This window comes from Siniperca chuatsi, linkage group LG24 (genome assembly GCF_020085105.1).
Source record: "Siniperca chuatsi isolate FFG_IHB_CAS linkage group LG24, ASM2008510v1, whole genome shotgun sequence".
NCBI classification, from domain to species: domain Eukaryota; kingdom Metazoa; phylum Chordata; class Actinopteri; order Centrarchiformes; family Sinipercidae; genus Siniperca; species Siniperca chuatsi.
The window spans coordinates 14,780,731-14,805,842 of record NC_058065.1 but is presented as its reverse complement, the minus strand read 5'-3'; the positions used below and the strand labels follow the sequence as shown (position 1 = coordinate 14,805,842).

Genomic DNA, 25,112 nt, shown 5'->3' with positions numbered 1-25,112 from the left:
ACTTGACTGCGATCTGCGCCGCACCACTGGGTTCACCAAAACAGAGTCCCTGCTATGTATTTGTTCATCTTTGTAATTTGTTACTGTAACTCTGATACTTTAGGGAATTGTATTTAAAATGTGTGAATTATTGCAAAGGTAAGTGATTTTGATTTCCCTGAAAAAATAAAAAAATATAATAATAATAATAATGGACAAACAAACTGAGATGGACTCCTCTCAAGGAAACGGTGTAGAGAAAAAGGCAAGAGGTAAAAGAGGAAAAAGCTAACAATATAATCCAGCTGTGCTTACAAATTCAACTTGGCAAGACTAATTTATCTGTCTAGATTAGATAGTTAGGTAGCCTTTGGTCTTCTAAAACCCTGAATAATACAATGAAAAGGAAGTTGCTGTTTATTTAGGTTTTGACCAAAGTATTTTCTTTCACATCAGTTTTTTCTTCGGTGTGAACTAGCAAAAACCTACATATATGGTTCTCTGCCACTGCATTCTAAAATGTATTTATTCTGTGTTTATTTCTGTCACCATAACAGCTTCTTTTGTGAGAAAATCCAAATTGATGGACAGGGTGGCTGATTTGTTGATTTCTAACAGTCTACCTCAGAATCATTGTATCACTATCCCCAATTCTTGCTCTTTGATATTACTGACTAAGTAAGTGATTACCCCCATCTCACCTCATCTGATCCTGAGCCAAAGATGAGCAGGTCAAATGGGATGGCGGCCACCATGTCTATGAGGAACCAGCCTTTAAAGTAGTGGATGGCAATCTTGGCCGGGTGGCTGACCACCTCCTCGTTGATGTTGACGTATGTGGTCCTGAAGTTTATAAGGATGTCCACAATGAACATAATGTCCACTATCAGATCCACTACGTTGAGGGGTGAGCAGGAATAGCCACACTCCCGCCTCCTCTGCTCCTCAATGTCATTGAGGAGGAAGGCAGCAGAGTAGGGCGTAAAAATAGCCGTGTAGATGACCAGCAGCAGGATCAGCCAGTCCCACACTGCTTTGAAGGGACTGTAGTGAAGGATGGTCCACTTGTCCATGCGTGGCGTTTGGAGCTTGTACTCAGGCAGCACATCTGCACCCAGAGAAAGAACCTGAGGAGGAAGACAGAACTTACTCCAATGAAATTTTATCAAAGTGGAGGATTCATTTCACTGGTGTTAGTACTGCTTGCTATCTGCTCTGCTTTCAGCCAAAACCATTGATATATTTTAAATGGGAAAAGTGGAATTTAATGGAGTTTGCTGTTGATTTATTCTTGATTTAAAAAAGGCACTTCACTGATTTGGCAAATGAAGATCAGTTCACTCATCACTCTTAACAGTTGTATAATTTTTTCTTAGGCTCTGGAGGAGCAAATAACCCTGATGATGTCATCAGAATTGTCAAAATTGAAGTAGTAAATTTTGAAAGTGCAAAATTTCAAGTCTGAGAAAATAAACCTGAAAATTGTATCAGAAAGCCTGTCTTACAAACTGGGGCTGTGAAGTTTGAAAGACGTAGACTGTTACAAGGCAGGGAAGGTCTAAGAAAAGATGCTATCGAATTGCATTATAGCAAATGTAGGGTCCAAGGTTTTTGGAACTAAAAGTCACAAGTCCCCCAACTTTGTGAAATTGCAATACTAAATCACAGAATTACCCCTTAAGGTGCAATGTTGGTCTTGTAAACAAAGCAAAAATATCCTCAAATTCTCCACTGTACAGTATTTTTGATAAAATGCCCATGTAGATGAGGTTTGAATGATGAACAGCAGAATAATCTTAAACATGCCTTGTGGTGCTAAGCAAACATGCATTAGCATTTCCGTGCCTTTAAATTGTTGTGCATGAGAAATTGTACTATGACATATGACTGAAGATTAGGTCAAGTAAAGTTCATGCTGATATGTGAATAATCTGGAGTTGAACTTCATCACTAAGACTGCACATCCTAATGCAGTTCAACACGATCTCCTAACTAAAAGAAAACCTTGCATGAACATTACTTGAGGCATGAATTTCCCACTCCCTACCTGGCGCCCAGGTAGCTCACCTGGTGGAACGCATACCATTAAGGCTGAGTCCTTCCCGCAGCAGCCTGGGTTTTTTCTCTCTCTCTCAAAAAATCTTTCACATAATCACTACAGGCTGCTTTAGAGCCATGGTTTCATAACCTTGGGAAAATCCTAAGATTAAAAAAATGTTATCATGAGCAGTTGGGACAAAAATATCTGGGAAGTTATGCATCAGAGCAGAAAATAAAATTGTTTCAGGTAAAAATATAATCAATAACATTTGCATGAATTGTCTACAGAAAACAACTTTAAAAACCCCCAAAACAACATGCATAAAAAGGTATAATCCATTCCAGCGAGCCTGGATGTCATTATCATTATCTCTGTTATTGCAGTTACCATATATACCCTAATAGCTTTTAACATCAATATTACAGCACCGTCATGGACCATTTCGGATAACAGTCTCAATGACTTGGAGGTAATTATAGGTGCAGGCAGAGGATACATCTATTCATCTAAGTGTCTGACACTTCAATAGTCAGAAATTTTCAGGCCATGGCTTTCCCCGCTGATTACTGTAGCTCTAAGGAGTAATGCAAAGAGAGAGAGAGGCAGGTAAAGTACATGAGCTGCAAGGGCACAGAGACAATTACTGTGTACCAGTGAGCAAGAGAATTAACAGAAAAGAATAACCTCAAATGACTATTTTGGCATCCATCACTTATTGCATATCCCCTTATCTCTGCCCTGGTCACCTTAATAACACCTGTGATTGAGAGGAGAGGACTGGGTGCCAGAAGGATGATGTATGAATGGCTGAAGTGTTGATAATTGAATTGGTTATTAGAACCTCATGCCCTATGTGTGATGGCGAGGGTCAAACGCTTTTACCCTTTCATATGGGATAACCTTTGAAAATCGATCAGAAACCAAAGGACAGACAAAGGGAATGTGTTCTATTATTCATCAGGCTGCCAGCAGGTGTTTCAAATGCTTGTTTCATTACGGTCACAACTCAGTGTGTAATTGGTGTTGACTTTCAAATAACTGTGCTTAGATTTCTGTGTTCTTAAACTGATTTCTGTTAGAAATGGCTAAGAAAGAGGTACGAACAAACATACAGAAAAGCTTGCACATACCCAAGTCGGGTAACAAAATATACCTCATACAATATATCTTGATGTGTTAAAGTCCTTGCACAAACGCTGTTCTGCTATCATGCAGTTTATGATCAATAGTGATAATACAAACAACATGGTAATTCTGCACTACACCAATAGAACTCAGCATGCATGGATACATTACCCCTCAGCCTGCTAGGAAGCCTGGCAGAATGACAGTTCTGGATTAACATGTTGAAGCCAATCTGTTTCTAAATAAAAGATCCCATCTTAATTATTTAACCTACCTACTGTAGCTATGTGCACTTGGCGCAAATTAACTCTCTCTTGTGGGATAATGGAAGGCTCGTTCTGTGTTTAGCTTGGCTTCAAACAATATGCAAATGAGCATGAGCTTTCTACCCTTCTCCGGTTCTTTTTGGTCTGCACTGTCAGGGCTGAGGTATTTTTATAAGAGTGGAGTGTTGTTTCATGTTTCTGCGGTTAATCATGTGGCTTCCATCATTAAAAGTGATGCACGTACCACTGGTTTGATTCCACATTCAGCTTCAGATAACCCCAAGAAGTTTAAAATGAGACATTAATGCTTTGTGGGCATCTAAGACTCATGTGTACATGAGCTGCATGCACTGATACGTTCAAAATGTAGAAAACAGCATTAGAGCTGCAAGTCTGCTTCCTGTCTTAGCTGACCAGCTTCCTGGGTGAACCCTCCATCTGCATGTGGTAGCTGTGAGGCAGCCAATGACAGGAGAGAGCGTGTCTGTTCAGACGCCTTGATCGTGGCTTCAAATGAACTCAGAGGAGTCCAGCGTTGGTTTCCAGACATCTGCTGTTGCTTTGTGTTCATCACAGTCAGGTGTCTAGAGAACTGTTTACAGACCTAAACTGTGGAAGATGGGGATACGGCGCAATCCCCCCATGACTTATTTATCTATTTTTTAATATGATCATTCTAATGCTTAACAGCATGCAGTAAGCAAAACATTGAAATGACAGTCTGTGTTGAACACCATATGCTCAGTCATAGAAGGAGCAAGAGGGGAGGGGGGCTAAAGATATACTGGTATAGCTACCAGTGTATCCACAGAAACATGTATTTGACAGCTAATTTCCAGGCAGAGCAGTAACTGTAAACACAAGGAAGCCGGAGATAACATTGTAACAATATATTAAAATGGACACTACAGAGTGACAGGAAACATGGGGGGAGGGAGAGGATGAAATGTGATTAATGTCCCCAGCTGGAATCAAAGTTGGCACATCAATGTTAGTATTGTGCTAATATACACACCAGTTTTTGTGAATACACCCTACAAAAAAGCAGAAGTTACACAGCAGCTGGTTTTCAGTTCCTCTTGTCTGCCACATGTTACAAAAGTCCCTAAAACCACATTAACAAGCCTGCCCTCTCTGCTGCTTCATAAACTTTAATGCTGGATGGAGAGGTCAGTGTGATGCACTGTGGTCTGCTCTGTCTCTGGCTCCAGTCTAACGCCTTCAGCTGAAGTTGCCTTTGAGTGCGAACAGGGGTCAGTTTCCATGCCCTCTATCTTTTACACCATTAATGGGCAAAATGTAAAACTGAGACCTACTCAGTGGTTTGGGGCAGCTTCGGCCTACACCTGGGAATACATTAACTTACAGTCCCCGTCTACTCTGTGCTGCCTCTCAGCCCTGGCAGAGAAGGTGACATTGACCTCTAACCCTGTCTGTAACTCTAGAAATACGGCCTGAGCTCTGGACACAGTCTGGCAGCGGTAAGAGTATCCCTGATTATCCGCCACTAGTGATAGACACCTCTGCCGTTTACGTATCAGACCCTTTGAGTTTCAATTAATCATCCTGAGGCACACGGAGGGCAGGTGGGGGGGAGGAAGGGTGGGGGTGTGGATGACTTCATCAGCTGCTCAATCTGTGCAAGTGTGATTTGTGATGATAGTAAATGATATTATGATGAAAATTACTATTGAATTCCAATAAGTCTCTTAACTCTGCACAACCTCAGTTGAAAAACAGATGATTGTAGTACGTGTGAATTATTAATAAATGCAAACTACACAGGCCCACTACTGTTTTTCAAGTTTTAGTCTCAGGCGACAGCAAAGTACCCATAATAATCATGACAAAGAATGTACTAACAGGTGATTGGATGATGGATTTTATACAACACCGACAATAGTAAAAAGAGCTAAAGCTAGACAGATATATTGGGCGATATTTACTTATTGCAGATATATCATATATGTATCAAGTCAATTTTATTTATTTAGCCCAATATCACAAATTTGCCTTAACCGGCTTTACAATTTGCACAGCATACAACCCTCTATCTTTAGATTGTAGAAGGAAAAACTCCACAAAAAACCCTTTAACAGGGGAAAAAAAATGGAAGAAATCTCAGGAAGAGCAACAGAGGAGGGATCCATCTCCCAGGATGAAAAGACATGAAATAGATGTCATGTGTACAGAACAGACCAACATAATGAAATTACAATATAGAAAATCCAGATGACAAAAAGATAGAGTGGAAAAGAAATGTCAGTACCGAAACTCCAAACTAGGTTTTAGGTAGTTTGAGGTGTCTTGGTCATATATATGTATGCTAGCACTTGGAAAGGGGATAAAAGCAGAGCGTCCATGGGTACTGGAGGTCTTCATGGGTGGACCTGATCCAAAACAGGCCAAAGATAAACCTACCCGAATCCGTGTTATTATTATACCCGTGTTATATTCTCAGTCTCAACTGAGTTTTCACAAATTCAGAAACTTTTTACTGGTTTTCATGGAGAGCCTTGCTTGGTTAGAATCTTACCTGCGTGACCTTGTCGGTGACATTGTGAGTGCGGTCTTTGACCTTTGGGGCAATGATGGTTTTCTCCGAGGATGGAGGGGAGGGGCACTTCTTCTCATTGTTCACCTCAGAGAAGTTGAGCGTGATGAGGGGAATCTTGTTGATGGTGCTGTACTTGTTGAGGTTGGAGTCGGAGGTGGAGCCGAGCAGGCTGGATTTGATCTGGCTGAGCGGCCCTGAAAGAGAAAGCGACAGAGGGAGGATGTCATCATTGAAAGTTGCAACATCTTATGGTTGGGCTATTGTTGATCTAACAGGCGTTCTGAATCGTGGACATTGAACAGTCTAGTGTTCATTTGTGATTGTTGTGACATGGGTAGTGAGCATGGAGTGGCCCCTTACTTTTGAAGTGAGTTCAACCACAACACAACACAGAGAATACAACAGATGCTGAAATACAAACTCTGCACCCTCTGATTGACCCATCTAAGGTGAACAGGCCTTTCAAAGTTTCTCATTAAAAGATAATGAAGAACACTGTTGGTGAAAGAAAAGAATGATTCAATGCACAATCAAAGAATGCAACTTCACACAGTTAGGCAAACCATCTATCTGTCTGATGAAGCCTGGACATAACCAGAGTGATGAATTAACAAAATGTTCTTTCATCATACTACGCAATGTTCTCTACAAGTTCACAGCATAATAAAAATGGACTCTCAGAAATGAACTCCCTGCCTTCTTGTGAAAGCATTAAACACTGCAACAATATGTGACAGCACTGTGACACACACTGACAGGTGGCCCAATGAGAGTGATAAAAAGTGAAAAAGAGAGAATTGCTGATTCAGCCGCGTGAGCCAACAAAGGAAGGTTGCACTATTTTTCTGTCTTTTCACAAAGTACAGTACAGTGATTGAGAGTCAAGGACAGAGAAACAGACAGCTGAAGATGAGAGATTGCATGCACGGCTTCAATACATGCCACAGTAAGGATACATCATTGCAATCATAAAAAATAACTTAAAAGGAAAAGCTGAAGCCATACCCCCAGCCATCCAGGAGCGAGATACTGGCAAACCAGGAGAGAGAAGAAATAGTGGGCAAAGAGGAAAGTGGGAATATGGAAGGGTGGTTGGATTGCAAGGTCAGTAGTCATGGGTATAAACAACATTACTAAATATATCACATTATGGCAGTCATCAGGAAATAGAGCACATTGGCAGCTCTGTGAGTAAACCTTTATAGAATTCAAATTTTCATACTGTGATGCTAATATTACAAAACATCAACATTGGTCAGTTATACTTTAATTTTGGGAACTCCTCATTTGATCCTAAACACAATTAAACATTAATGCATTAAGTCATGATCTGCGTCAGTGAGATAATGTTGTGAAACACATGCAGCATAAGCACTGCTACAGTTCTGTTGCAATTAAAATTATTACAAGGAAAGGACAAGGGTGAGCATATAGAATTCAAATGGAAAAACATTCAGGTTTCTTTTCATTCACTAAGACATGGCAACAATGAACCAGAGGTTGCACAGAAGAAAACAGAGGTTACAGACAGTGGGAGGTATCATCCTGTAAAGCTTCATTGATTTTCTTCAATGAACAAAAGCAGGAGAGAGATTAAATGTGTTGCTTCATGCAAGCGCATGCAGAGGTCAGTGTGTTTTTTTACTGAGCCTCCCCCTGGGCGACTGGCTAGGGTTCAGAAGGTCATGTGCACTGAGACTGAGTCATTTAGTGCTGTGCCAGTGTGACGACGCTCCGGCCCAAGAACTTACAAACACACCGTCAGTCCACCAAGGCATTTGCATTCAACATAAACCTCAGTCATGTGGAAAACTCATGCAACAAGCAGGCTTTGTGCAGCATACATGTAGTATCCAATAGACGTGCTAAAATTGAACAGCTCAAGATGCAGCAGGCTGCTGTTTGTTACCTTTAATATTGCGACCATTGTCTGTGATGGCAGCAATACAGCGTTGGAGAAGAAAGAAAAAGGGGAGTGGAGGTGAGAGAAGAGTCTCTGGTTTTCTATGATGACAAATGGGGGCTGGCATTAAACCCCCGCTACTGGCCCAATGAACAATTCATTACTGTGAAGTAGACATATTACTGTGTCAGCCACTGGGAGCTATTTCAATGAGGATTGTAGATAAGGGGATGGGGGTAGACTGATTGGCCTGAAGGAAACAGTGCCAGTCTGGGGCACTTCTACCCTCAACCAAATGAGGGCCAAAAGGCTAATGAGTGATTTAGACTCGAGGGAAGATCAATAGCACACAGGATAGATGGTGACTCACTATAATACTGATTAACAGACTGGCACGCCACATCTCGCATCTCCTATTTTGGGACCACAGGGGCTCTGGTAATTAATATAGCCAAATTATAGTCAATGTTTATCACAACTAATAAATTCCTTTATTGTAAAATATAACATTTGGATAATGACCACATCTGACTCTTATTAGCTGACATTACTTGGCAAATAGTGTTTTTGTTGGAGCAGTGGTTTAAAGATCCCCTCAGACATGTTTGGAGGGAATGTAAAAAACTCCTTCTCCATCATTGAAAAATCCAGAATCTATGAATATGGAAATATGTTTCATTTTAAAAGTTGAACTACTTCACTGAAAAGTCCCTTCTCAGTGTATATGCACTGGAGGCTTCAAGTTTCCACATCACACTTGTGCAAGTTGCGTATGGGATCACAGTTAGCTTTCAAAGTACTTGTGATGTCACAAAGTCATTGCATACATCCATGTGTTAAACTGAGATTTGAGGTGAGAAACTTTCGTCCTTCAGCAGATGAAAGTAAAAACAGCCTTCTGTTAGTGTCAAACGCTGCACAAACATCCAAGTGACATAACAATAAGATAACACATTTGACTGGCAGGGGTCTTAATTAAAAAGATAAACTACAAGTAGAACAACTTCAACCAAAGAGTGGGACATAGATAAAAAAAACTAAAAAAAAAAAACTGGTGTAGTATTTGTTTAAAATTGAAAGCTGCTTTACAGCATACATTAAGGGCATAGTAGAGCAAGAGATTCCTACCTTCACTGGCATGTCTGTCCCTGAACGCCATCTTGGAGTTGGACCCAAAGCCTTCCATGTCATGTACGGAGGAGGCTCTGCGAATACTGCACACACTCTCTCTGGAGGCGGTTGGAGTGAGGCCCGGAATTGACGGAGTTGCAATGAGTGTGTCCTCCTGGCTCTGGTGTTGGGTCTGGGCGATGGCCTGGTCCGGGTATGTCCGGTCCCAGGGGCCCTTGGGTGACGAGTGGTCCAAAGGCCCAGACACTGGGGTGGAGCAATGGCTGGGGCCGATGAGGGCGCGGGTGTCGTTGGCGTAGGAGGGACTGCAGCTCTCGCGAGTGGTGGGAAGTTGGTAGTCGTGTGTTGCCACTGAACCGTCGCTGTGGCGAGGGGAGTCCACCATGACGGCATCAGGGTCTTCCTGTGGTAGGGACTGCTTGCTGATGCCCAGGAGAGGTAAGGCCGGGAAACGGAAGCGAAAGAATCTCCCTTTCCCTAACAGAGAAGAAGAGGGAGCAATGAGAATGAGATGGTGTCACATTGAAATTGTAACTGTCATATTATTCCATAGTAATACCCCATCTGACAACAGTTTATGCTGACCAATAACACCGAGTATGAAGTGCCTAAGGGCAATTGGTATCACATAGTTATAAACATAACTTCTAAGGCAGCTAGCTAAGTCACTAAACTATCGTTAAAAGTCTAAGTCATTTGACTGCTTTTACACCAAAAACAACATACAGTGTGCTGCTGTTTTTAATGAGCCAGTGGGATCGACATAACCCCCACTGACCTTGTATTGTGTTTTCATGGTGTTTGTAGTAGAATGCTTGCAGTCCTCAACATCCCTGCTGATATCTTGTACTTGTTTACTAATAGCACTGAAAAGCCTGCCAATGCAGCTATCTTAAAAAGACCATGGTAGATCAAAACAAATGCCCTTTCAACGTCAGGCAATAGTTCAATCTTCAGTTTCCTTCAATTATTCATGGAGGAGGACATTTGCTGAAATATTAGAATGGCAGTAGTGCGTTGAGGAGTCAGTCCTATAAAAGGATTATGTGCAGGATTTTAATGAGTGATTCATGGATCCTGCAGAGATGAAGGAGAATGTAACACAGACAAAGTGATATTAAGGGTGCTGCTATCGTAACAGTAGGTAGTTAGGGAATGTTATGCAGGAAAAAATGAAGAAACACAAGAATATAGTTAAGTTTAGAGTGAAGTCTGTTAAAATGAATGCATGTAGACTATGTTATATACGTAGAGTACATACCCAGGCACACACCATTCAAAAATAGGCACATTCAGTTGCATCTAACAATATCTACAAACATGTCATGAGAGAGATAGTCACGCTTACAAGATTTCACATATGGACTGCAAACCGTGTCCCGCATGTTGTGAATCATTTAGTCGCCTGAACATATGCCATACATATCAGAATTCTGTCTCAGTCCTCGAAAAAAAGTCTTACTGCCATGAGGCATAGTGAAAACCAAGTCCCTTCATAAAAGCATTAAAAGAAAGGCTGAGCAGATCTGAATTTATGAAACAACCACCTCATCACATCATTATTTGCTCAAACAAATATACAAAAGGAACTTTTATATTTGCTTGAGCAAACTACAGCACATTGTATTTGACATACCCCGTTCAACTCCAATATCTTCAAAGAGTGGAACAGCTAAGGACGTATTCAGAGACACAATAGGTGGTAAAATAGAAAATAAAATTAATGCTTGAGGCTCAGTAGGGAGCAGCATGCATCTTTATCTTCCTCATTACTCCTTCTATTGGGGTGAGACAGAGAGAAAGAAACTAATTTTAGACACAATGCTCCGTGTCTGCTTGGGTCAGTGTAGTGTGTTTAAATCAAATCTATAGCCAGATGATGAGGGCGCTGGAAATTATAATTTGCGTTTAACTGGTGATTCAGAGCTGGAGCTAGTGCTCAAATCTACAGTGCAGTATGACTAAACAAATCATTCATCTTAATGAAGATAAAATGAAGTTGAATTGGTGTTCAAAAGAATCATGAACAAAGTTCTGTTTCATCTGAGCTTGATGCTATTAGGCAGATGAGGCTGCTGATCAAAAATACCATCTGATCAGTCTGAAGCTGATCCCAAACCAGCAAACCCAATTTATATGCCAAAGAGTCTGAACAACACAGTAAAACCCTGTTTAGTTTTTGCAATCACACCACTGTAGTATTACAACATTTAAATTTTTTCCATTAATCGTGCAGATTTAGCATTTCACATTTTAAACAGTTTGATTTTAACACTTCTTTCAACTTAAAATGACACTGTAACAAAATAATGAATGGTAGCTCATGAGCATTCACATGCTCAGAGCTCTGTTTCTAATTACTGTGCCTAGAGGATAAACACATACGCCACAAATCTTTTAATTAGCTCATAATTCAGTCACGCATTCACGGTGTGTGTGCTGAGAACATTGTATGTAGCTATATTTAATTGTGATATTGAAAGGGCTGAACCTTGCAGGAATATGCTGCCCTTTGAGTGCTGTTAAAGGGTTGTGTGTGTTCTGTACGTGTGTGTGTTCACTCTCACTCCCTCTCTAACCCTCTCATTCTTTCCCTGCAAAAACTCACCAGTGGCTTTACACAACCAATGGACGTGCAGTGGCCCTTGTTGCTATGATACCAGATAGTAATATTTGCATTGAATATTAATTGGGCCCTCAGATCCCCATGTTGGGGAGTGAAATGTCTTTCTGTAATGTGAGCATGATTCAGATGTCAGGGGAGAAGTAGAAAGAGAACAATAAACCTTCATCCTTTAGTAAAAGCGGGACAAAAATGGCTTTGTGTCCTTTTGTTTCTGTCTCTTGCTCTTGTGATTTTGCTGATGTTAAAAGACCAAAAAAAAAAAAAAAAAAAAAAAAAAAAAGAGCACAAACTGATTTGCATGCAGTATTCTTTTACCTTAAGGAGTGTTTACCTGGACTCCCAGTCCTCCTATTACTCATCAGCTCTACAGAATAACATGGATAATTCTGCTGTCCCCACTTTGCCCCCCTCATTTATATATAGAGAAAATGAAAGTATGATTGCAAAGAGCCTGAGTTAATAGTAGTTAGTTTTAATTATTTAAATTAGACAGTTGCCAGCAGAGTGTGTCAGTAAACATGGAGAATCGAAATAGAGACAACAATGTATGCATCTTAGGCTGTGTCCACAAGTGTTGTTGAATTGAATTAAAGATAAAACACACCCGAACACTTGACCACCTTCTTCAGGTGGTTGAAACATTGTCAGTCATGTGGGTACTTTGTCTTATCTTTCATGCATGCATTTGGTACTCATGGATGTGTGTTTGCCTCTTGGAGATCATACCATGTTGCCTTTTGGGTCCTGGTCCATTTTGTGTTCACTCTGACTTATTATAAACAAACTTTGTAACAGCTTTGTAAAGCTGTCTCTGGTGTAGGGCTGACCCAAATGCATTGAGGCTTCTACCGTTGCCTTGTACTTCTTCGGTCTGTTGCTGAGTTGTGGGGAAGCTTTGGTGGGGCACCCAGGCACGACAGACACCCAAAAGCCTCCAGTTACTTGAGACTGGATTGAGCAGGTCTGAGATCTTTGAGATCTGAACAAATGTAGCAGTGATATGCTTGAGAGGACCAGGCTCATGATTTGTATTAAGTGCTCGGGGATGCCATTGCGGGAGCTGAGGTGGCAGCTATGATTCTGAAGGAGATGCCATCACAAAATGGGCATAGGTAACAAAACAGGTCATGGTTATGAGATCGAAGGACAGGTGGTTATGTTGAGGGTGATATGCTATTGATGATATCCCCCAGAGGGGCAGAGCCTCTGAACTTCTAAAATGAGAAGCAGGAAAGAGTCTGCAATAACGCTGGAATGACCGAGAACAGCTGCGGGGAGAACATATGTGTGTAACAGAGTGCCATGTTAGGCGTGCACGAACGGTATGATGGATGGGGTGTTGGATCAAATTTCGTTGATTATGTCTATATCTGCAAGGTTGTTGGTGGGAACTGGAGAAGGACGGGAGACAAAAGAGTTAGGATGACGAATGGGAGGACTGACTATAGACGGGGTGAAGTTGAAGGTTGCCTGCTGGGCTGGAATAGGTAGAGAGGAAGACCAGAGTTAAGTATGGAAGGAACTTGGTGCTGCAAGGGCTGTGGAGGAAAGCTCGACGCCAGCATCCTGGTGCAGAAGGCTCCAGCTGACGGACTGGGAGACTGAAGATCCCGGCATCCTGGTGACAGGAGCCCTGGCTAGAGCAAGCTGCAGCAGTTGCTGGAAGTGGGCTCTGGCACCCTGGCGTTGAATGCCCTGACTAAAGCCAGCTGCTGTGGTTGCTGGAAGTGGACTGCTGGGGGCAGTGCCAGGTGCCCCAGCTGAAGCAAGCTGGTTTAGTTGCTTGAAGTAGGCAGCAGGGGCCACTGGCATCCCGGTGCCAGGTTCCCCTATTATAGCTGGCTGATGGATGTATGGTGGCAGGGCGCACTGGCATCCTGGTGCCAGGTTCCCCTGCTAAGGCTGGCTGCTGTGGTTGCTGGACGAAGGTGGCAGGGTGCGCTGGCATCCCGGTGCCAGGTTCCCCTGCTAGAGCAAGCTGCTGCGGTTGTTGGAAGTAGGCAGCAGATGATGTTACCAGGAAGAGCATTGTGTTGACGGAACTGTGGGAATGACAGGCGGACATGAGAGCGTTGGAAAGTTTTGCTTTGTTGTCTGTTGTGTGAAAAACAATTCCTTTATCTTTTAACATTTGTGGAGTGGCAATAGTCCAGTCGGAATTTTATTAATTTTATTTTTATGACCCTGCGAGGCCATAGTGGTTGAGACGGCAGGGACTGAAGTTGTCCTCAGAGGCGATGGAGTCGGAGAACTGCAATGATAGACAGTCCTTCAATTGCCTCTTACTTCTTTTTTCTGCTGACGGAGATGGGCAAGGAAGAGACCGTATAGAGGCTTGCTGGACTAACTCACTTCATGGACAACTTTTAGATTACGGAAAGCAGGGTCTCAGGCACAGAGGCAGTGGAGAAGTTTTTGGTGTCTGTTGCTGGGCCTGCTGGCAAGGGTTGATGGAAACTTTGAACGTCGTCATCCTGATTTCGTCTGAATAATTCATCTTCCGATGGGGATATTGAGATGAAGTCCATATTCAAGATGAGGTGAGAGGATGTTGGTATTCAAATGAAGTAGTAACGTTAGCTCACTTTTAGGAGTGTGCTCGAGGCGAAGTTGCGGGATCTCTGTTCTGGGGCAGAATACAAAAGCGAAAGATAAGGAGATGGGTGAGGTGAGTATTTAGTGGGAATGCTGGATGTGGCGTGATTTAGGTGCAGTCCTGCTCCTGAAACTCTGCTAAATAGCTCCAATATATTATATTATCCCAAAAATCCCAAATAGCCCATGAAATAAGAAATAGTAATCCAAAATGATTAACACTAAATGGCATCTTAGAGTGCAAGAGGATGACAGCAACTCAGTGTTTCCCCTCAGTTTACTGTTTTGGGGGGCAGATGGCCTCCTGGGGGGGGGGGCTCCGTGCGGAGCAGAGGAGAGACCGGTGAAGTGAACGTTACTCCAGTTGATGACAACTCATTATGTTACGTAACGCTGAAATTTAACCATGGTGTTCTGTCGGGAGATGCAGTGACTTAAACCACCGATGAGTAAGAAAAAATATAAATAATATGTAATTTGTTAAGCTATGAATAGGAGGAAAAGTCCGCTGGCCGCTAGGCTACTTTATGCCGTGTAAAATGCAAGGCTTAAGCTAATAATGGTGACTAGCAAAAAACTAAAAATGGCCATGAACCTGTGTCCTACTTTTGCCTTACAACAATACTAACATATATGAATCACAATGCATAGCCTAGTGTACCTCTGAAATCAGTAAAACATTTTCACACCATTTTTCCCTTTAAACCACTATTCTTGAGTTGTGGCCAATACATCAAATGCCACTTGCCGATTACTTAAAAAAGTGCAATACTAGGTAGAGTTAGCTAAGGCAGAGGTTGCATGTAGGCAGAGAGAGAGAGAGAGAGAGAGAGAGAGAGAGAGAGAGAGAGAGAGAGAGAGAGAGAGAGAGAGAGAGAGAGAGAGAGAGAGAGAGAGAGAGAGAGAGAGAGAGAGACAGTGTCCAGCACTGAGACTTGACCTTGTAAAAAAATCTGGACCTCACCACCACTTAGATATTCAGATAGGCATGAAAAGACTAATTCATAGAGGCCTGCTCCATCAGGTATTGCACTTGTGCTCAGGCTGAGCAATTAGCTCCCACAGAAAAGTGACAGAGTATAAACCTGCACGCACACACACACACACACACACACACAAATTGAAACGCTTATACGTTCATGCATGATTTCGCAAGAGTCTGAGTGTACACACAATCACATAGTGCACACAAACAGACAACACTTGCTTATATACTCAACACACACATCCCCACTCTTTTCACCATTCACCCCATGAGGCAATGCAGCCTGTTAGGGGCCTCATCCAATTACAGTCATCTAGAGGTGACCTCTGGTCCTCCATGCTTCTGCTTTATATGTCACAAACAGAAAGTGGAGAAAGAGAGAGACACACAGAAGAGAGAGAAGGCATCAAGAGCATGTTGGAGTGCACCGCAGGGGAATGGCATTATACACTATTACACCGACAGCTCTGGGAAGCAGAGCGCTCTCCAGCACTGCTCCAGTAGTTCATCAGGCCATCCTGGCAGGCTATGAGCTATAATTGGGCCAGACCTTTGAGATGATGGCAGGCTAACGCATCAGTGTCTGCTAAACGCTGGTGTCAACATGCCAAAGGAGCTGTCTAGCAGGGATTTCCTGCGCTGCTACAGGTTATGTGTGGGTTTAAGCACTATGCTACAAAGGCAAGATACTAGACAAATGTATCCATTATAGCATCTAGCAATGTGTGCCAAATTAAAATCAGGGTGATGTCAAATTCTTAAGAGACAAATTGATATGGATGTGGGAAAAGGTTACAAGTAAAATGTTATGACTGGCTGTTACATTACTATCACTCCTTCCTCCTTGCTCTTCCAATCGTAACCTGTGACGACTTCTTTCTTCCACTGGATTACATGCAGTACATGTGAGAAGAGAAATGTTCCACCAAGTGAACTATTTGTAACACTATATTTTTCTGTATGGCACCAACAAGGCCAGGTTTAGGGAATAAAAGCTTACACCAAATGCCATGCTATCTTGCACTAACCTCCTTCTCTTCAGCCCTTTTTTGTCTTTACTCACGTTGGTCAGCTTTGGATGGCGAGGTGTGGTTGAGTTTCTCCAGTGAGTCACTGCTGCCTTCATCCAGGATGTAATCAAAGTTAAGGATGAACATCATGACGACACCCTCCTCGTTCTTCACAGGGATGATATGGGTGGCGCACAGGAAGTTTGAACCTAACCAACAGGAAATTAAAATAAAGGTTAAAAATGAGAAATAAACTTTTATGTTTTGTGTTTGATGGGCTTGGCACATGGCTCACTGCAATCAGTTATAGAATCCTGAAATTATGAGCCCCATCAATCTAAAAAGGCAAGCTTGCCTGATTTCAAATTCACAACTTGATTACTTTCTGTGCAAAACAAAGACTCAAACATAACAGCTTTTCAGCTAAAGTATAGTTTGACCCTGGAGCTTTCCATGAACACTCTTTGACATTCAAACATCTTATTCAAGATAAAGCTGTGTTAGGGAAAGGCTTGAGAGAGAAATGAGGGTGAAAAGGTCAAGAGGTCCACTGAGAGGAAAGCCTCTGGAGCTGAATGATTTCATATATCCAGACATGCTCAGAGTCTGTCCTGCTACTGGGTACTGCACAGTTCAGTACAGTCAAATACAGTGCAAACATCTCACCTCAAGTTAACATTAATGCCTTATGTATGCTCGCTATGCATATCCCCAAAATATAGCAACAATTTTTTTTTTTCATTTCCTATCATTCTCACAATTTGGTCTCGGGGAAAAAAAAAAAAAATTGCTCTCAGCTCCTAAACCCCAATTATTAGAGTTGCTGATGGCTCCGCTGTGGGAGGTAAATTTAATGCAGCCCTGTTCACTGCTAATGCCTCATGTCTAAATGTTCCTAATTTATCAAACAGCAGACAAAAGGTTAACAGAGATGGTGCACTGTTTATACCAACTGTCTTGTCTTAGCTTCAAATGAAATATTCAGAAAAAAAGAAAAAGACAGTTCACTTTGGCTTTATTGATAAGTTTAGGCTTAAACTGTGGTATCTCTGGTTGCCAGCATTGGCTATATAGGATGTATAGAAGCTGACCAGGTTTACTGGTGTAGTAAATTAAATGTATATTAAGTTTTAAATAATGAATGTGGACATCTCTGGAAGATGCTCTCCCTCACGTTAGGCTCTAAGTCCTGCTGTCACCAGGAGGCTATTTATAGCTCACCCAGCAGGCAGCCAGCCTACAGTGTTTCTTTTCTGGGGGAACACAGAGACACAAACACATTGCTGCACAAGCACACTCAACTGCAATTCTGACTCTACTCACAAGTGTGTGTATACTTGCAAAAATGCATGCAATTGCGCACACACACTGCCACACACAGACCTACAAAAACAAAATAATTGCAGAATTCCAGTCTTTGGTCATTTTCTCGTATTTTATGAATAGGCTCCAAATCGTATTGTGTAGCAACATCATAAACCAACTGCTTTACCAGACTGGGGTTTGATTTATGTATCAGGGAGCCCTGATTCCGCTGGGCTAAGCAGTAACCTGCCCCTAATAGTACATCAGTGTCACAGAGTGCTCCATCCACTCTCAGTGACACTGACGTACTATTCATTTGCCCCCCACCATTCATTTCAGTCAGAGGTGGGGGGCAAGCAGTATCACACCTCCTCTGCCTTAAGTGACAATATGCAAAAGAAGCCCCTACCCCAAGCAGAGGTGTCTCTTTGCTTTCATGGTTTTCAGGAACAGTCTGGATATACTGTAGCTCAAGGGAATACATACTGTACGCAGCAAAGACAGGGTACAGGGCCTTGACTATCAGTGGAAGTTAGTGGATTTAAGAAGAACAGAAAAGGGCTATTTGGGAAGAAAATTTGGATGATCTTGTATTCTTGTATTTCACAACAAAAGACCTTGTAATTAATGAAATAAAGTCTTTGACTTTTATGTCAGTGTTGCACCCTTCATCGCAATTTGTTGATATGAAAATATAAATGTCCAAGGAAAAAACAGAGACTGGAGCACACTGTTTCATTTGTAGCCTTAGTATAAATGTGTCAGTTTTATCTCCTTAAGCAAGGAGCAGCAACGACAGTCCCATTATTTAATCCTGACGATTAATTTTGTTTGCAAATTAAAATCAAAACGATCATGTCTGTCTCCATGGAAACAAGTGAGTGCTCCAGAGAAAAGCAAACTTCCTGGACTGTTTTTGCAGTGTATCCACCATCATTCAGCAGCATCAGGGGCCATTTCCTCTGTAGCAATGCTAGCAGGTACAGTACAGTCACAGAAAAAAGCTTTAGCTAAAGAGGCTAAATTCACGAGGATTGAATGGCTGCATGTGTGTAAGGAACACACACACACAAATGCAAAAAGAAAAAAAAATCCTCTAAAAGTAGAAGTAGTACTTGTACACACACTAGCATGCTCATTCAAAAAAAATTATAAAAACATAGGTCAAGTACACACACATAAATTCATATACACGCACACTAGAGAGTGCTTAGTTTAACTTCTGCATGCCTCAGCAGGGGACGTAACCCCAGCTTTGTAAAGCAATCTGTGTGTGTGTGTGTGCGCATGCATAGGGCCATGCATGTGTGCACTCTAAAAATAAGCCACTTTGAAACCATAGGCATTTATAATTCATAGGAGCTAAGTATCATGTTCTAGAAAACATAATGGTTGGATTTGCTTAGGCAATATAACAATGAGAAGAGGCTCAATGGCTATGTGCATGCGTGTGTGTGTGTGAGAGAGAGATGAGAGAGACGGGGATGGGGCTGCTCAGTCAGCTCAAAATAGATACATATGAGAAATGTATGCCCAAAATTGGCTGAAAAAATACCTAGTTCAACTAATTAGGTTGTGAAGAGAAAGTGTGTGGATATATTCATTTTCCATTTGACAAATTACTGTTATTGACTATTTGTTTGTTCATCATCAGGTTAATCAATGTTTTGTTTATGAACGTGCTGCATTGTTTTCACATTATAGGACATACACTTGCAACAACAGCTAAATAAATTTGAATTTGAAAGAGTAGTAGAGTAGATAGAAGTGCATGTGAGTCTCAACCATAGAGGGATGAGATGGGACTGTGCTCTGCGTGTGTGTGTTGACTTACATGTCTGTCTATTTGTGCTTTAAATCTGCATCCAAATGTAAAAATGACAATATCTACTTGCGCTGTTAGCTGTATGAGTCGGAGTGTGCTCATTTCATTTTTCCATTACTCTCAAAGACATACATTAGTGTGCGATGAGGCACAACAGAATGAAACCATTTTGAAGTAAAATAAATCTGTTAATACGATTTATTTTATGCCCCTCTCTTTCTCCTCCATTTCCCATTATCACTTTTTTTTACTTGGTCACTCACTATCTGCCTCCATCACTCTCTCCAGCTTTTTTTCTCTCCACGTCCTTGTCAGTCTATCACTCTTTTCCTTCACTGTTATAAAATTCACCCAAGCCCTTATTTGTTTTCTTTTTCTGTTACTATTTTTCCCTCACTATCTCTGGTTCTCCCTTCAGCTTGAGTGTGTCTGCTCTCTCTCTCTCCCCCTATCTTTATATGTCTCTCTCCCTGAGAAATGAGACAGCTGCCCAGGTTTTCTGCAGGAAGGCCACCTGACGTATAAGTGGACAGATCAAACAGATCCCTGGTGCTGCTGCCGATGCAAATTTCTGCCTGTCTGCCTGCATTTCCTGCTTCAGTGGAGGGTCAAAGGCAAACACACACACATACACACACACACACACGCATGCATGCACACACACACACACTCAAAACAGAAATAACATTTACATTTCTCAGTTGCACATTGGCATAGAGACAGACAACCATGCACACAAGCACGCACACACAAACACTAATGAGGTTCCCAGATCTCAGTTCAGCACACTCCGAACCAGGCACAGACACTGGCTCACACACACACAAACAGTCACTCACACACAGCCTGCCGGCAGCATTAATTAGCAGAATGTTCTCTGTCCAACTAAATCTAATAAGCAGGCGATGGAGCTGGTTTACATGGTGCAGTGTAATGAGAGAACGCACCTTTGAAAGGCACTAAAAACAGCTTTAGTCAGAGTATCTCTGACCTGAATATTCATAGCAAAACACAGTTAAGCATCCTAATGTGATACATCAGGTGCCATCTCTACTTCTTTAGAAATACATTTAGAAAAAAAATGTTCTCATCGGTCTTTTAAAGAACAGCATGACTCAGCATTCTCCTTTCCAAACTCAAATCTACCGTCATGGATGGATGGACTAAAACAGAAACAAGATTTTTTCCCTTCTCGTCTCTAATCCACCGAGGACGGTGGATGGAGGACGTGCTGAATTGCAGTTTGTGAGAGAGGCATACAATCTTAAACTTTGGCAAGGTGAAAGTGAGTTGATAAACACAGAACTGCCAATCATCCATATAAACATCACAAAATCATTTAGCCAAACCAGAGTGAATCCTATAAATAACGGCCTGATAAGCCTACTGCGTTGCTAGCGTATTGTTGCACTAGCCTGGTATGTCAAAAATCAAGCCATAAGCCTGAGTGGAAACATGGGTCTTATCGATTTAAACATTTTCCACTCGGCTTCATTTACTCCCTGACGCGGCGCAGCCTACCTGGATTAATAGGGCTACCTGGTAATCTGTTGCTACACAGATGGCTTGGCAGGATGACAGCACAGTGTGGTACCAAGTGCATACACAGAATATGCCAAATCACAGTATGCTGAGGGGTCTTTAATGTTTTCAGACCAAAGCTGTATTGTTTAGTGGCATCTCTTTTGAACACACCACTACTCTGGTAATGTGGGGATTCAGTTTTAACTGAAACCAAAAGATTAAAAAAGGCAGGTCCACACACACAAAGTCACCTCCATGCCAGTTTGTTTTGGACTGGACGTCTCTCTAATAAACTACTTGGATGACTGGTCCAACCAAAGACATTAGTCATGGAATAAACACAATTATATGCGCAAACAGATTGATAAATGTGGCTACTCATCCAAAACATACTGGAGAAAAGTTGATATTCTGCATAACAAACACAATGAAGGTGACTTTTTATGCATAAGATCTCTTTTGGCTTGTTTGACCTTGAGGTTTGGACTGAAAGCAGCACCACTGTTGGACGTCAGGACAAAGTTCAGATGAGGACACTCTTATATTGCACCGATACACCACTGACCAACTGTTCCCACAGAGTTGGGCCTTCATCCAGCACAACACACAACTATGAAATTACCTCCCTATTCACCTCAGTTCACTTACCCTGTGCGTTTTGCCACCTCCCCATTCTTTTCTGAAAATTATATTAATTACACTCTATCAAGGTTATGTCAGTTCAACCTCATTTGAAGCTTGAGGGCTCACTACTCAGTGGTAAAAGTGATGCACTCCCCTCATTTTCTTCTCACTTTCATTTTATCCTACTGAAGTTAAGCAGTGATGCGTTTGTTTTAGTTTTGTGTATTTTTATAAATGTCACCATATAAACTAAGGTCCACACCTTTATATGTCTGTATAAACTATTTAAGTTTAGATTTAACTTGATTCAAGACAGTATTCAGATCATTTACATAAGGAACATGGAAACATGTCTCATTTCAAACGTTTAACTGCTGGACGTAAGATGTCTCCAACTTCTCTGAAAAGTCCATTCTCAGTGTCTGTGACCTGGAGGTTTCAAGTTTCCACATCACATTTGTGTAAATTGCTTATTGGACCATGATTGGCTCCAAACTAGTTGTGATGTCAAAACATTATACATCTTAAACTCAGATTTAAGGTGAGCAGAGAGAAACTTTTCCCTTCAGCAGATGAATGTGAAAACAAACTGGGTGTACATCATGTTGCACAGAGAAGCTCAAACATCACGGTCAAGGAACAACAAGAAAAACACATTTGTACACAATGTACTTAAAGTAGAGCTGCAACCATTAGATTAATCAATCGATCAAAAGAAAATTAATCAGCAACTATTTTGATAAATGAATTAACCGTTTTTTGTAGGCAAAAATGCCAAGGTGGTTGGTTCCAATTTCTCAAATGTGAGAATTTGTAACTTATTTGTTAGTCGGACCAAACAAGACATTTGATAATGTCACGTTGTGCTCAATATGATCAACATTTTCACTAGTTTCTGATGTTTTGTAGACCGAACGATTAATCAATTAATCATGAAAATAGTCGGCAGATTATTTGATAATGAAAATGATCGTTAGTTGCAACCCTAACATTAAGTATCAAAAGTAATTATACTCATTTTCCGGAATGGCCACTTTCAGTATTAGGTTACTATCTTGTGCAGCAAAGTGAAAAAAATACTTTTCAGAAGTTCACGGTCTTCTGAAGTTCTAAACTCTCCTGTTACGTTTTGTTGCAGGAAAAGTTACAACTTTATCATTCTTATTAGTATATGGTGACCTCACGTAAATCCCAGCATAGAACAGCTTTGCAAGTCCAACCTCAGCAGGTCTAATCAGCTACATAGCTCACCACACCTGTGCTTAGGCAGGGGCTTTAATCTATAATGCATCGTAGTTTACTGATCATGTGTTTTGTGTGTAAAATCAACTAACTATAGCTATTAAATAAATATATTGGAGAAAAAAGTATGTTTCCCTGTTGAAATATAGTGGACTAGAAGTATAAAGTAGTATAAAATGGAAATACTCAGAAGTACCCCAAAATTTACTTTCCACCATTGGCTACCAGTAATATGTCCAAAACTGTAATTTGCCCTGGATTTACTAGAGAGAGGACAGATCATTTTGAACACTGTGGGTAAGCTATCCCTCTAAAGTTCTGCTCCATTATTTCATCACAGCAAAGCCATATTTCTTTGTATGTTATTACAACTACATTAAATTATTATTAAAGTTAAATTATTGAACAAATAGGTATTGTTGAGTGTGAGAGGGTTTGCTCATAGGCGGTGCAGGGAGAAGAGTTCTAGTTTCAAGATGCTGGAAATTTCACTAGATTCTATTTCCACTATCAATAATTAAGACAATGCAGCTCAACGTGCACTTGTTCACAGTGGCAGGGTAGCTAAAGAGCAGCACACACACAGATCAGTACGTGCGGTTAAAATGCATTCCGTCAAGTCCTGCCTCTCCTCGCTCTCTGTCACACACACACCAGTTTAACATCTGCTGACTGGTTGTGTCTGACAGTGATTGTGGGATAGTGGCATATGGGAATCTTAATAGCCCTCATTTGGAGAAACTGCTGCCAAAAGTATCGCAGTCAAAATCATTTTAAATTGCAGCATGTGCTTTTTGCCCTGGCCTAAGACATGGTGTGTGTACGTAGTTAGGTGTGTGCATGCATGCAAGTGAGTGACATTGATGTGAGCTGAGCCTCCGGCAGCAGGGAGCTGTTGGTTGGTGCTACATTGCTTGAGGGGTTATGGTGACATCTCCCTCCTTGTTTCCCTGCCTGCCTGCTTTTCTCTCTTTCTAACTTAGCGGGGAGCCTGTTCAGCTTGGTGCGGCTAATTGTCATCAAATCAACTTATCCAGGTCGCTCTCTGACCCTGCGCCCGCTTGTCAGCATTTAACAGTGCTGTGAGTCAGTCGCTGCTGCACTATTATTGTCTCCTCTTTGACTTTACATCAGAAGGTGAACAAAACGACATCATTTTGTGAATGATTATGATGTGTAGCAGAATGCTCATCTAACAAGTAACTCAATCTGGCGTTGAATCTTGAAAATGAGGTAAAGTTACTTACTAAAACAACTTGTTTTAGGGATAGAAAATATACAGTAATTCCATTAACTTGATACTGTTGGGGTAAGTTCATTAGGGTGGAGAAAATAAAAATGTTAAATATGAGAAATTACCTTCTTTCAGAGGGAGGAAGGCTTATTTTTTTGCCTTCCATTCTAGGGAAATGTGATCCGTTCCCCTCCTCCCCTGGGAACATTCAGTTGTACTAAGAGCTGTTTAACTCAGATGCCAGCTTTCTAATCCAAGAGGGAGAGCGCTACCTTATCCCTGATACAATATCTTAAGTGGTGGTGGCCTGGTGGTTCGAGAGACTGTACCGTAACCCAAAAGTCACATGTCAAATCACTGCAACACAGACGTTTGTTCATCAATGGGCATATCAATGAAAATGTCCACCATGCTACACACCAAGCCCCCATTTGCTCCATTAATCTAACTGTGGAGAGTAAAGTGAAATACATCACCTGCTTCACTGCTACAAACACCAAACATCCTGGTGTTAACATGTCATGGCTTTTGAAAAGAAATGTTTTACTGCAAGTGACTGAAAATCATTTTCACTTATACACTCATCCCAAGCTCTAAGTTATCGCTCCCATGGGAAGGCATTACTCTTTAACTTCAGTGCTCAACGTGTTACCTCTATTCAATACCTCTACAGTGCTTTGAACAATTACAACAAAACCCTTTACAAAAATTAAGAAAATGTAATATATCTGCATTGGTATATGTTACAAGAGCTAATGAATTATAGAAAATCAGTTATGGATCAAAATCCATATCATTGCATCTCTACTATCATGTGGCATTGTGCAATTGCCTTGACTAAACTGATAGGACTGGTGGGTGTAGTGACACTGCAGCCTTTTGAGGATGCAGAGGCTGCCAATACTGCCTGCACTAGAAAACTTGATAAGACAAAAATCAATGTGGAGAGTACATGATGAAAAAGATTCAGGCATTAAAGGGAAACCGGTATTTTTCAACCTGGACCCTATAATGTTGTCAGACACTTATAACAGTCTGAGCCAGTGCCACTGTCAGTGGCAATAACAAGAACTTTTATTGACAGTGCGCTATTGTCCGGAAGAATTACATAGCAGCCCGTTTCGTGGCTGCCGGCTGCAG

At 41.4% G+C, this 25,112-nt stretch overlaps 1 protein-coding gene across 5 annotated transcripts in view; it reads right to left on the bottom strand.

The window, feature by feature from the left end:
• The window catches only part of LOC122872283 (potassium voltage-gated channel subfamily H member 7-like), a 78,390-nt gene that overhangs the window by 35,088 nt on the left and 18,190 nt on the right, over positions 1-25,112 (bottom strand). For 3 of the 5 annotated variants that reach the window (XM_044188292.1, XM_044188293.1, XM_044188295.1), the window contains exons 3-8: positions 16,272-16,427; positions 9,000-9,479; positions 7,878-7,898; positions 6,974-6,997; positions 5,948-6,162; positions 681-1,106 (exon numbers count right to left, since the gene is read on the bottom strand). In XM_044188292.1, the coding sequence (XP_044044227.1) occupies positions 681-1,106; positions 5,948-6,162; positions 6,974-6,997; positions 7,878-7,898; positions 9,000-9,479; positions 16,272-16,427 (1,322 nt within the window). The remainder of the gene's footprint in view (positions 1-680; positions 1,107-5,947; positions 6,163-6,973; positions 6,998-7,877; positions 7,899-8,999; positions 9,480-16,271; positions 16,428-25,112) is intronic. The other 2 variants (XM_044188294.1, XM_044188296.1) reach the window with 2 other exon arrangements.